General features: G+C 38.2%; 2 protein-coding genes across 2 annotated transcripts in view; both read right to left on the minus strand.

The window, feature by feature from the left end:
- LOC129727906 (endochitinase-like) overlaps window positions 1-3,824 on the minus strand; it is a 49,721-nt gene extending 45,897 nt beyond the window's left edge. The window contains exons 1-2 of the mRNA XM_055686221.1: window positions 3,357-3,824; window positions 2,615-3,236 (exon numbers count right to left, since the gene is read on the minus strand). Coding sequence (XP_055542196.1) covers window positions 2,615-3,236; window positions 3,357-3,369 — 635 coding nt within the window. The 5' untranslated portion in view covers window positions 3,370-3,824. The remainder of the gene's footprint in view (window positions 1-2,614; window positions 3,237-3,356) is intronic.
- Window positions 3,825-10,293: 6,469 nt separating this feature from the next.
- Window positions 10,294-12,330, minus strand: LOC129723238 (endochitinase-like). Its single transcript, XM_055677329.1, has 4 exons — window positions 12,243-12,330; window positions 12,002-12,067; window positions 11,385-11,940; window positions 10,294-11,320 (listed from the first exon to the last, which is right to left on the minus strand). The coding sequence occupies exons 1-4, from the start codon at window positions 12,265-12,267 to the stop codon at window positions 10,699-10,701; spliced, it is 1,269 nt and encodes a 422-aa protein (XP_055533304.1). The 5' UTR covers window positions 12,268-12,330; the 3' UTR covers window positions 10,294-10,698.
- Window positions 12,331-12,777: the final 447 nt, after the last annotated feature.

Raw genomic sequence — 12,777 nt, forward strand, 5'->3', positions numbered from 1 at the left:
TCTCCGTATTTCCTGGGGAAAATACGGGAACATCTGAGTGCTTCATCCGAAAAATCTACTCAGATTACCTTAGCGTGGGTCCCTTCTCACTGCTCGATACCGGGTAATGAGAAAGCGGACTCTTTGGCTAAGGTGGGCGCAACAAACGGTGATATTTATGTAAGACCAATTGCCTTTAATGAATTTTTCGCATTTGTACGTCAGAATACGATCATCAGTTGGCCAAATTATTGGACCAAGGGGGAACTGGGAAGGTGGTTACATTCCATAATCCCCAAGGTATCGACGAACCCGTGGTTCAAGGGGTTGGATGTAGGTCGGGATTTCATTTGCGTGATGTCCCGGCTTATGTCCAATCACTATAGATTTGACGCGCATCTCCGTCGTGTTAGGCTCGGGAAGAGTGGTATCTGTGCCTGTGGTGAAGGTTATCACGACATAGAGCACGTTGTTTGGTCATGCCCTGCACACCGTGACGCCAGGTCTAGATTAATAGCTTCCCTGCAGGCCGAAGGTAGGCCGCCGGCTGTTCCTGTTCGTGATGTCTTGGCGAGCCGTGACCTATCCTACATGTCCCTTATATACGTTTTCCTGAAATCCATCCACGCCCCAGTTTAGTCCTATCCCCTTCCGCCTACATCCAACCAAACGACAAGAACACGTTAAGACCCCGGATCCGGAAACAGCAATCAGACCCGCACGATACTTTCAACGCCCGATGGAAACAACCCAATATGCCAGTCCGTAATATCTTGGCCCAGCAGCGGAACAAATTTAATATGCTGCTTACCTATGGCAATGAAAACCATCAAACAGCAAACCTGTGCTTTTAATGCAAAATATTCTAGCTTTAAGTTAGATTTAGTTTCAGCTCGTATTTGGCAGCGAGGATAAAAAATTTGCTTTTAGTTATTAAGATACTTTAGAAAGTAAGCTACCAGATATAATTGGCACCGTTAAACATTGAATTGTATTTGTGCCGTGTCAAATAAACTATAGATGAAGAAAAAAAAATAATAATAAATTTGGATTAAGAATTTATTTTTTGTTGATAGAAAGTGTTTACAGGATGAAATAATCAGCCAATATTTCATCCTAAAAATTACTGTTTCTTTGAAGCTTCGTCACCCATACCGCAGCGGGCTTTTATTAGTAACTAGCTGAATGTTCCCGGGTTTGCTCGTGTTAAAATTTCTGCTTTTTCTATAATTTTCTATATTTTTATATATTTTTGACCAACCTCTAATTTGAAATATTTTTGTCTATTTCAGTTACAAACTGGTTCATATGCCATCATATGCCACATATTTCGTTTCTCCATCAGGAGCTAAAATTAATAAAATAATTATGATAATAAATAATTTGGACGAACTGTTTAAAAAGCATCGAACAGAATAAATAAATATCAACCTTCGATTCCATCGGATTCGTAAAAAGTAAATTCTGGTCTGATCGTCATTTTTTGTTTATTTCTTTTTTATTCTTCATTCATATACTCTCCTCAACAGTTTTAAATATTGTTTCTCTTAGAATTTTAAAGTTATTCACTAATTTGAAACTAAGTTTTGCGATGTAAAAGAAAATTTAAATTAAATCTGCATGTTATTATTATGTTAACATTAGTTTCGAAATTATGCTCTTCGTAATCATATCACTAGATTCATTCATTAAAGTTTTTCAAACACTGTTATATTTATCCAGTGTTGTATGTGGAACATATACCACAAGAGATCAAAACAATGGTCGCAGAGGTCCAAATCTTACAAAAAAAAACTGAGCCGTAATAAAGCATAGGTACTCATAACTGCAAAAACAAGATTTTGCAGTGACACGTTCATATATAGATGCAACCTGAGACGGTAAGCAAAAAATAAATTTCAAATCCAAATTTGAGTAGGTAACGTCTTCGGCAGTGGTTTGCTTCGGCAGGTTTTTGCATAAGACTGTGGCAGAAAACCGGCCAAAGAAAACCACTACCGGAGACGTTCGACGCCCTATATCTTTAATTATTTTTCAGTTTTATTTTTCAAAAGTACAGAGAGAATGACTTGCGTTTTTTCGCGGACAATCATCATTACTTCCTCAAACTATGATTTTAAGAATTTTGTAGTGGGAAAAGTAAGTTCAAAGGCCACGAGTCACCCCTGGTTTGTATTAATCCGAAAAAAATACCGGTTTTTTACCGGTTTTACCGGTTTTTATTTTTATGAATACCGAAATACCGGTTTTTTCAAAAAGTCGGTAATACCGACCACCCTAGTTGCATCTTAATTCATCTTGATGCGCACATTTTAGCGACTTAGAATTGACATCTTTATACAATTTCTGGTTTGCTGGGCTGTTCTCACAGTGTAAATTTTCCTCCTTACACTATGCACTTACTCCCCACATGTGTAAAATTTCGCATTTGAGTACTTATTTTTCATAACAAGTGATATTTTTATGCTACAATCGAAATTCGAAAAACTCTAATAATACGTTTTGAAGACAAAAACTTTTAGTACCCCTTGATAACAAAATCGAACTTCATGATTGTCCTTTTTTGTAATAGTTCTGTTACGAAAACAATTACGTGCGTGCTTTTGCCCCTCACTACTTTACATGCAATACTCACTCGCACAGTGCATCTATCTGGTATCCAACATCTATACGTGATTTGTCTGCAGGAGCTTGCACGCTCACTTCCCAATCCTTGCCGGCTTCTCGAAACGCTTTCGCCAACTCTCTGACTAAGTAGTAAAAGTTATCCTTATCAGTAACACTACCACCACGATCGAAATTTCCCGGGTACAGCCACACTATTTCCAAACCATCAAATCGATGTTTGTGTAAAAACTTCACCACACTCGCAACGAACCGCATTCGTCTCTCGCGGAATTCGGTCATTTTACTAAACTTCTCTCCACCGTGTCCCCAACCTCCTACAGCTGCCAGTAATTTTAGATTCGGAAACTTGTTCTTCAATTCAGTGAATTTCCGGAACCCTTCTTCACCGAAATCATACTCCGGTTGCAGTGATGTGAGCTCAAAGGATTTTTCATCAATTCCAACAAAATTGTACACTACATGGGAACACAGTTCTCCTGGTATATCCTCTATATTGAAAGCGCCATCGTCCTGCCTGGTGCGTGACCAGGTCGTATAATGACAAATAAACCTCCTACCCTTGGAAGTATGGTGAACAAGTCCTAAGACATGACTCAAAGGTACAATCCCAGCCAAAACCACTAGCAAAACTGCAATATCAAAACAAAAAACACAAATGAGAACTTACATGATGTCTATCCAGTGGCTTGTAACTAAACGGTTGAAAACACTAATTCCGAGTATAGATTGATTGATATATTACATCTTACCCACGCTCCTCATGATGTGTCTTTGGTGGCGCGTCAATCGCAACTGTGAATTATCAGTTAGCCTGCTTGACCCTTTATTTGTTAGTAGCACAGAGTATGATTAACGACTGGGAATGCCACTCTAAACAAGTCTAGATCTTGTTGTACACAACGTCAAAGCGGAGACAAATTGACTGTAACATTGTGCCCCGTTAGTGGAAGGGGGTGGGAGGCTGGAGATATACAATAGGTATTGCTCTTCTTTGCGTATGTTACGATACCAACGTGTGTGCGCCGCTGAGACTACTGAATGATACAGATGCATCCACGCTCGACAACTAACATTGCTGTGACAGAGTCCGAAACTTGAATTTCCAGTTTTGTTTGATGGGCTAGGAAGCATATGACTGCAATACAACGCAATGGATCTGCTGCAGCATAGAAAGTGTTTCGTTATTCAGTATACTTCTAGTTTTGTATATATTTCTAACAATAAATGAACATACAACGTAAACATTAACTTTTATTGAAAAAATACTCGCTATTTCCAAATAATCATCTTTGATTATTGTCACTCTCAAACAGCTGATTTGATTGAAGAACTCTTGCTTTAATACTATACAGTAACATATATTTAGATTTATTTCAAATCAGTACAACAATTGTATATCCTTGACTCATTGACAAATTACAACACTGTTTATTTATAAGTGTAGTATCGATCTACCATTAAATACAAATTGCAACCATAAATTCAAACGGTTCATGACGCATCGCGCAGCACATAAACACCGTTGAGTCCGCTGGGAATATCCAGCTTCGCTCTGTCCAATGCTGCGCGTATATATGTACATCTTGAGGAGAGAAATCGTCCACCCAAGGCGTAACAAAAAGATTTATATATAGGGTATCGGTTCTATAATCGTCAGGTTTGTCCTATTATCATCAGGGGGGGTAAGAAATGTCCTGGAGTTTTAGTTTCTGACAATGAAGATTCTTCATATTTCAGAGCATCTTCATGCAAAAGATTAGTTCTTATTATCTCCCTGGACGATGATAAAACAAACCTGACGATAATAGAGCCGATACCCTTTATGAAATTTCCCATGAACTTCAATGTATTGGGAAAGTATTTACTGTGGCCCTTATCAAAGATCCAAAAAAGGTATCATGAAAAAACTGTTTGTTTTTCGAGATGTGTGTGTGTGTGTGTGTGTGTGTGTGTGTGTGTGTGTGTGTGTGTGTGTGTGTGTGTGGAACCTATCTCTCTCCCACTGTCTGGCGGTGATAATGTGAAACGAAGACAGCTGCAGTAGAATTCCATTTCTGCAACATTCTTTGTTTCGGGATCAAGAAGGTGCTAGCTCTACCGATTTTCCAAAGATCCATGACAGAATGACTGAGTACTTGCAGCGCATTCCGAAATCTTTTTCCCTTCGGTAAGCCCCGCCCGACAGCAATATCAGAGCCATTTGGATTCTGATATTGTTTTCAGACTTTCGATTTATTTGATGTTACTTCCGTATCAAAGAAATCGACCCGTATATAATAATATAAAAAATGATGTTTGTATGGCAGTATATGAAAAATTTATCCAGTTTTCATAGCATCGGAATATCAATCGCACTGTTTCCGTTATCTTTGTTCCAAAACCTGAGAATGTAAACATAATGTTAACTGAAATATAGCAGTAATCGGATTCTTTTCATGTATTGTTTAGAATGCTTATGAACAGAAAAATCTTGAAATGAAGCTTGACGAAATGACGAAAGTTTCGAAAAAGAATCACTCAACCACTGAGCGAAATTATTAAATAAATGTTTTTGTAAATATAAACACAATGCACTTATCTTATACATCGAGTCAGCATTCAGCGCATAAAGCATTCCGTTACTTTTTTTCACCACTCGCACATAAACCATCACACCGTTTCCTTGGTGATTGTGAGCACTTTCGAGGAAGCCCTCCACCACCGGATGAAATGGCTGCTTTCAGGAATCATCATATAATTTCACTGGATCATGTCTGGCACAATGTACACTAATCTTCACACATTTATGATTGCAGGTTCTAGTTCACGTCTTTCCTCACTTGGCTCCAGTTTGCCGCTTTTATTTCAAACTGCATAACAATATTCATAACTACAGTTTTTCGCTGTAGATGGACGGTCCGAAAACGATGATAAACGAAAAAAATCCACGCAAAACAGCGAATAAAATGGGGATTGTAATTCTCTTCAACTTTTTAGGCACTTAAACACGAGAAACCTCAAAAAAATTGCGAATCGGCACAAAAAAATCACAAGCGAAATCTTTTTACACTCACTCGCGGTCGCAGCTTGCTACGATCTCCACTGTTTGTTTTTCGAGATGTGATTCAAAATTAGTTTTTTTCATCACACTGGTGAACAAAGGTTTTACCCTGGAGTTCAAACTGGGAAAAAAATAAAAGATTTTAACTTTTCAACCATTCCTGTAAATTTTGGAGCCCCTAGCAAAGAGTCAACGTCAAGCGACGAGCCCGGCGAGCACTTACTGTGCAGCATTTCGCCAAGAATGTAATTCACAGAAATGGTTGAAATCTCTTTAGGGCAACTATTTTGAACACCAGGGCAACATTTTACTAGCTTTAGTCGACCAGTGTTATGCTTTAGATAACTACCTTTCTTGGCAATCGATTTTCAAATTTTCATTACCAAATTGATAGAGTTTAAATTACATTTAGATCGATCATAACTATTTGAATACTTATACTTTGAATGGCGGAATAACGAAGAACGTTTATTTGCAATTTATAGCAATGAAACTAGATGAAACGAGTATAGTTTTACAAGCTTTCTTTCTCTCTCTGCTACTGACGAACTAAACCAAATTCTGACTACAATGGAAATGGCTTGACCAAAAAGGAACTGTAAGAGTGGCTTTTTTTAAATTAATTTTAGAAGCTCCGTTGAACTTTTTGTGTCTTTTCTTAATTTTTCCAATAAGATAAAAAGTAGGAAAGTATGCTAGAAAAATAATAGATGAAATTAGGCAGCTTACTTAAGAAGGATGACAGTTTAAAACATAACAAACGACATAGACTGACGAGAATTGGTAATTTATTTATTTGATCCGGGAGCAATCCAAGTGCTTATAACCAATCCTGAATGCATAGTACTTCATTCTCTGATAACTGAATGAAATTAGTAACACATCAGAACAAAAGAAGTTGTAGTTGCGCCCTACAACATCTTTTGTTTTAATGACCAATAAAATCGAAAATCGAGAACACTCAACAGAGTGTTTGATTCCGTGTATGTTGAGAACATTAGATAAAACCATGTTATACCAAAACACTATAATTTCAACAGCGTATGATCTTTTTTTCCGACCATTTTAGGATAAAAACAGGTATTTCGTAACCGATCTTTTTCTCCTTTTTTACTTGTTTCAACAACATAACAAAAACCAGATCCTTCTTGGTTCAATTACAATTGGTGATTCAGAACACTATTTAAAGCTGTTTGCGTATTCAAAAAGAATTTCTGAGTTGGTACACGGTGGTACACGGTTTTTACGTCGTTTTTTTTAAACAACGCGGTTTTTTACATGCAAGCTTTTTAGGCCTTGCGTAAACGCGTCGTTGTTCCAAATAACGCGGTTTTTTACACGAAATTGTGTAAAAATATACTTTACCGTAATGAATAAAAGTTGACCAAAGCGTTCAGAAACAGACAAAATCACTTTGAGTTAAAATTATCTAAAAGACGATGAGACAATAATACGTTCCATCAGAATCGGATGGTTCGGTCGCAGACAGACGTCCAAGCAAGAACAAAATTGATCGAAAATTCTGTGTAAATTTTCAAAGATAATTGCGTTATAAATCACTTGTATACTAGTGCCGCCTGGTGACCTTATCGCTACAATACATTTTTTTTTCGCTGGTGTATGAGTCTAGCGTCACTGGTAGCGCTATCTGGTTACGGATTGCTACTTTAAAAATCTTTACACAAGTTTGGAACTCAGCTTGGACGTCTGTCTGCGGTTCGGTTTTAATATCAATTCCATGTCTGCTCAGCAGAGAGCTAGCAACATATTTCGTTAAGATGATCCACGGGTAAAACCTGTCGTGAATTCTTTTTGGTGCCGATATAATTCTTCTTCAACAGCAGAACCCGCCAAGCCAATACCAGTTTCATAACCCTAAAAAGCTATACCAGGGACCAACTTCAATACTTCTCATCGCTATTCGTGCCAAACTCAATCGGCGCACATGAAATTATATTGAAGGTTATGATGACTATACACAAAAACGTACACATTAAAAATTAAAATTCCTTTCTTTAACAAAAGAAATATAAAGGGTGCACGGCATCAAATTGCATCACAAAAAAAGATTTGGTACATTTCACTCATCCAACCAATCCTTCTAACTTCCAGGTAGTAAAATATAATATTTTATTTAGTTTTTTCACTGTTCGTTTTATTCAATTTCATCCCCATATCCAAATGCCCGAACTTTTTCTTTTAACAGTGCTCATAAGGTCTTGTACAACGTTTGTATCCATTGTTTTTTGTGAGGAAATCCATTTCCTCTTCATATCCTCCTCCGATTTTACTTCCTTATGATGTTTCCGAAGTGCCCAATTCATGCGTTCGGGGATTTGAAATGCTTCGGTACGAAATTGACTTCCTCAGTCTCCAGAACATCTTTCGAGTAATGATAAGAGGCTACACACTTAAATTTTTTTGCCGGGTCTCGGTAATTTATTGCCGAGAACGGCACCACTGAGTGCTCGGTTAAAAAAATAAAGACAGCTGTCACATTTTTTCGTAAATCTCGGTTCACCAAACTGAAATTTCGGCACAAAATACCCGAATTCCGAAATTTCAGTTAGGCTGAACCGAGATCTACGAAAAAATTTGACAGCTGTCATTTTTTTCTCAACCGAGCACTCAGTGGTGCCGTTCTCGGCAATAAATTACCGAGACCCGGCAAAAAATTTTAAGTGTGTAAATCCGGCCAGAAAGATGTAGGACTATTGTGTGACCTCAGAAGTGGAAGTAAACGCTTTCGAAGGCTGCCCATTGACCGTCCCGGTTGTCACGAATGGAGTGTTCCACTATCGACACGATTGCTTGCCAAACCATGTACTTTTTGGCAAACTTCTGCCCCGGAAGCTGTCGGAGTCTGCCTTAACACATGTCTCGTCATCTAAAACGAGGCAATGTGGTTTCGTCAACATCTGGGTATAAAGTTTCTGGCACGTGTTTTCGCCACCGTATTCTGCCGTTCATTGCGATTCGGCGCCTTCTAAACTTTGTACGTGTACGAAAGTTTAACTCAAATGCAGTTTTTTAGTCACATCTCTAACTGAACTGTTTGTTCCTTCTAAAAGATTGAACTACCTGTTTGTGATCCTTTGTATAGTGTAAAGGATAAAGGAGATCTATTTTGACCACTTTTTTCTTTCCGGTCAATGGTCCAACGCTCGTTGTACCGAATTAAAACGCGAGTTACCGTAGATTGAACCATTCTCAGCGTCCTGCTAATTGCACGATGAGAAAGATTCGGATTTTTGAGGTATTGGCCCTGACGACTCTGTTGATATTGGTTTGGTTTTTGCATGCGAAAATAAAGGAAGGAAATAGTTTTGCCTTTGTTATCACCTATAAATTGACATATTCATAGGAGAATTCGTATAGCTGCGAACAGCCTTTGAAACCACTTCTACTTGTGTCACAGCCAATGTGCGCAAAATTTCTTTGAGCCTCCTTTGTTCTTCCGACTCTATCTTCGCATCAATTGCATTGCATTTCAACTTACACAGTGTCAATGATACACATTGAACAAATTTCACCCAAATGTTCAATAGTAAACGCCCAATGAGTAAAAAGTTCAGCCATTTGGAAATGATGGAATTTGATTCCGTACAGCCTTTCTCGATATTCAAATCTATGAACAATATAAGATTCATAATACAGATTTCAACAGGTGTCTAAGGATATATATTCAAAATATTCACGGACAACACAAAAGAAAGAAAGTGCATGATTCGGCACGTTAAAAAATGCAATTTTGCGATTGCATTATGAAATCGAGTTTTTGTATATAGTAAAGTATTTTTTATACGATGGATACGTAACGTGCAAAAAAATGTGTAAAATAACCACGCTATTCATAAAAACGACGTAAAAACCACGTTATTGGGAAAATTGTCGTAAAAAACTGTGTAAAAACAAGTCATGTAAAAAAAGACCTTACTGTATTAATCAACAGATTCGTAAGCAGAAGTGATGAAGAACTTCTTTATCAGTCAGTTAAGTTCTTTAGATTGCAATAAAATCCGTAACTCAGAAGTACTCACTTGACGATTGTAAAATGGCGATTGTGGATAATGAGATTCTTGATGTAACACATGCCTAAACTGATTTGCGGATAAATTGTACGGAATAAACAAGACTACAGAGTAATACTACACATCATACCCCATGGATATACAAACCTATAAGTGATACATTTGGTTATGAGCTCCCATCAAAAGAGTAAAAACCGCACAACGCCTTAAAACCTGCCGTCGTAAATGCTTTATTGATGTGTAATAAGAAATATGACAACTGCCAATGACAAAAGGTGTCAAATTTCAATGTATATGTATTTTAAAAATTAAATCCTAATAGGGACTATAGGGACAGTTGACAATTCATCTTGTAGTCATTCAACAGTGACACATTCTACTCTGAAAACCCCACAGCGCGTTTTACATTTAGTTGTAGAGACGAGGGATATATTAATCTGAATCTGAATATACCTGAAACTAATACACTAAAGTCGCATTTTACGCGGGAGTTACGTGCCGGTTAATTCCGGAATCCGCATAAAAAAACCGCGTAAATTCCGAAATCCGCGTAAAAAACCGCGTAAATTCCGGAATCCCGGTAAAAAGTGACCTTAGTGTACTAACGTACATAGGTTTTCATATGGAAGAAAACTAGATTTATTTTTGTTTGTGGTCTGACAATTGCATTTCTGAGAATAAATACTTCAATGCAAAAGCTCGGGACAAAGTTTTACGGTCGGTGAATAGAGTTTTTGTGACAATTTATAAATGAAGTCACTAATCTGTCTCAAAATTCTGTAATTGACCTCTGGGTGGAGGCACGTTTTTGCATAACTTCTTCTTTCAATATTTTTGTTGTATCAAATAACACTAAGCTACTCAGAAAATCATTCTTGGCCATCAAAATGATGGGTAATATTTAATATTTAATCTACTGAAAGGGCGAAAACAAGTCTTTTACCCAATATTTATCCAATTGGCCGATGTCAACGCAGTAGCCAACCAGTATTGTCATGAGTATCATTTTTATTAACATCACTATGCCCATGGCAATCGATCAATGGCAACAGTAATATTGCTGTCTTTTTGTGTTTCTTCAATATATTTGAATAATTCACGTGTAAGAGGATAAAGCTCTCCACCGCAGTCACCGCGATAGTCATCCAGATCCAGCGAGAATGCGTATATTCCGGCAAGCTGCTTTTGCTTAACGAACTTAACCTTCTCCTGCAGAGATTGCTCATTCTCATACCCAATCCATTCGCGGCCCTGGTAAGCATATGGGCATAACCCAATGTCATCCCAAAGTTTTCGCCAGTTTGATCGCGGTGCTTTGAACTTTAGGCATATCTCGAAATATCCCAAATAGCCAGCATCGTGAGTATATCGACCGGTCGGACCTGGACCAGTTGTCAATGAACCGATACTATTCTCTTGCGAGTTGGCTAGGATATACGTGCGACCAAGCATAGGAACTCCAAGAACAACTTTACTCGGAGAACACCCTTTAGAAAGCCATTGTTCGACTCCTTCCTGGACGTTGATCCCTTGAAAATTTCCTCGATCATGTGGTCGATTTGCCATGGGACTATGTACATCTGCAAAATTGTTCCACCATCCACGTAAATCGTATCCTATGAGATGCACATAATCAGTAGCACTGAAACGAAACGAACAAGAACAGATTATACACTAAAACGTTATATATACATTGAAATACTCACTCGCATAGTGCGTCAATCTCATATCCAATTCCGAGCCGAGATTTATCTGCTGGTACTTGTAATGACAATTCCCATCCTCGTCCAATTTTCCTGAATGCTCGTGTCAGCTCTTCCGCCAGGTAAATAAAGTTATCTTTATCATTCACGTTACCTCCACGTTCAGCATTTCCAGGATACAACCATGCGATTTCGAAACCATCGAAACCATACTGTTCCAGGAAATTCACCACACTTATGATAAACTTTTGACGCCGACGTCTAAACGCAGCCATCTTACTGAACTTTTCTCCCCCATGAGCCCATCCTCCAACAGCGATTGAAACGCGCAGATGAGGAAATTTTTTCTTTAGATCTACAAAACGACCAAAGCCATTCTGTACTATATCAATTTCGCGATCCAGTGGCATAAGCTCAAACGTATCTTCATCAATACCGATAAAGTTGTATACAACATGTGTGCACAAATTCCCGGGCACATTTTCAATCCGATAAGAGGCATCCCCGGCGCGACCTTGTGACCAGGTGGTATAGTGGCAAACCAGTCTTCGAGGTTGTTCTGTGCAAATGCATAATGCTAAAAATCACGTCGAATAATATGTAACTGTTTCAACTCTCACCTTCTCCTATCGATTGCACTGCAATGAATATTGAAAACAATGTCGCAGTCAGCAGCAGTTCTCTCCCTGTTGATAGATGTACAAACAGGTTTAAGGTCAATACCACTTGATACAACCTAATCTATTAACATAAATAACATAATATAAATGAGTAAAAGTCCAGGATTTTCCGGTTTATTTCGCAAACACTCGTCGCGTGAACCAAAATAATTACAAACATACTGATTTCGTTTATACTGACCGAGCTGGTCTCGCAACGTTCCCATGTTGCTTCCCTGTTAATCAGGCACAAACTGAGATCAAAACAATGAAAGCAAGCTGTTTTACCGCAAAGCTTACATTTCTACTGAGAGAGCTGGAGAGTCAGTAATGATCTTCAATTCGTCGGAGATCAACTTTAAATACTAACACTAATCAAATCGGACGTTCCGCCTATTTTCCGGTAGAAGCAACCCAACAATTACTGTGAAATTCCCAATGTGTCTACCTCACAGATTGATACGTAAAATCCAAAATTTTGTTTCACCCTCTCCCTCCCGCTGTTTGACTGTACGAGTGCGTATATGTGCACGCGAATGAAAGTAAGACATACGAGTAATGCAGTTAACTAAAAGATTGACATGATGTTTTCACGTTTATTCGACTGCTATATAACAACTATACAGCTTGCTTTCAATTGCCGACTGCAAGCTGTTAAGGAACTGCTTTTCCAATTATTTAATGACAAAGCAGTACGGGAACAACGGGCAAGGTGGTCACTCTAAGGAAACCATTCA

The sequence above is a fragment of the Wyeomyia smithii genome, chromosome 1, assembly GCF_029784165.1.
Source record: "Wyeomyia smithii strain HCP4-BCI-WySm-NY-G18 chromosome 1, ASM2978416v1, whole genome shotgun sequence".
NCBI lineage: Eukaryota > Metazoa > Arthropoda > Insecta > Diptera > Culicidae > Wyeomyia > Wyeomyia smithii.

Excerpts from the sequence above, each read along its gene's own strand:
- LOC129723238 (XM_055677329.1), bottom strand. The coding sequence starts at position 12,267 with ATGGGAACGTTGCGAGACCAGCTCG. Across the intron at positions 12,068-12,242 it reads AACGTTGCGAGACCAGCTCG|GGAGAGAACTGCTGCTGACT; the intron begins GTCAGTATAAAC and ends ATCTATCAACAG. Across the intron at positions 11,941-12,001 it reads AGTGCAATCGATAGGAGAAG|AACAACCTCGAAGACTGGTT; the intron begins GTGAGAGTTGAA and ends GCATTTGCACAG.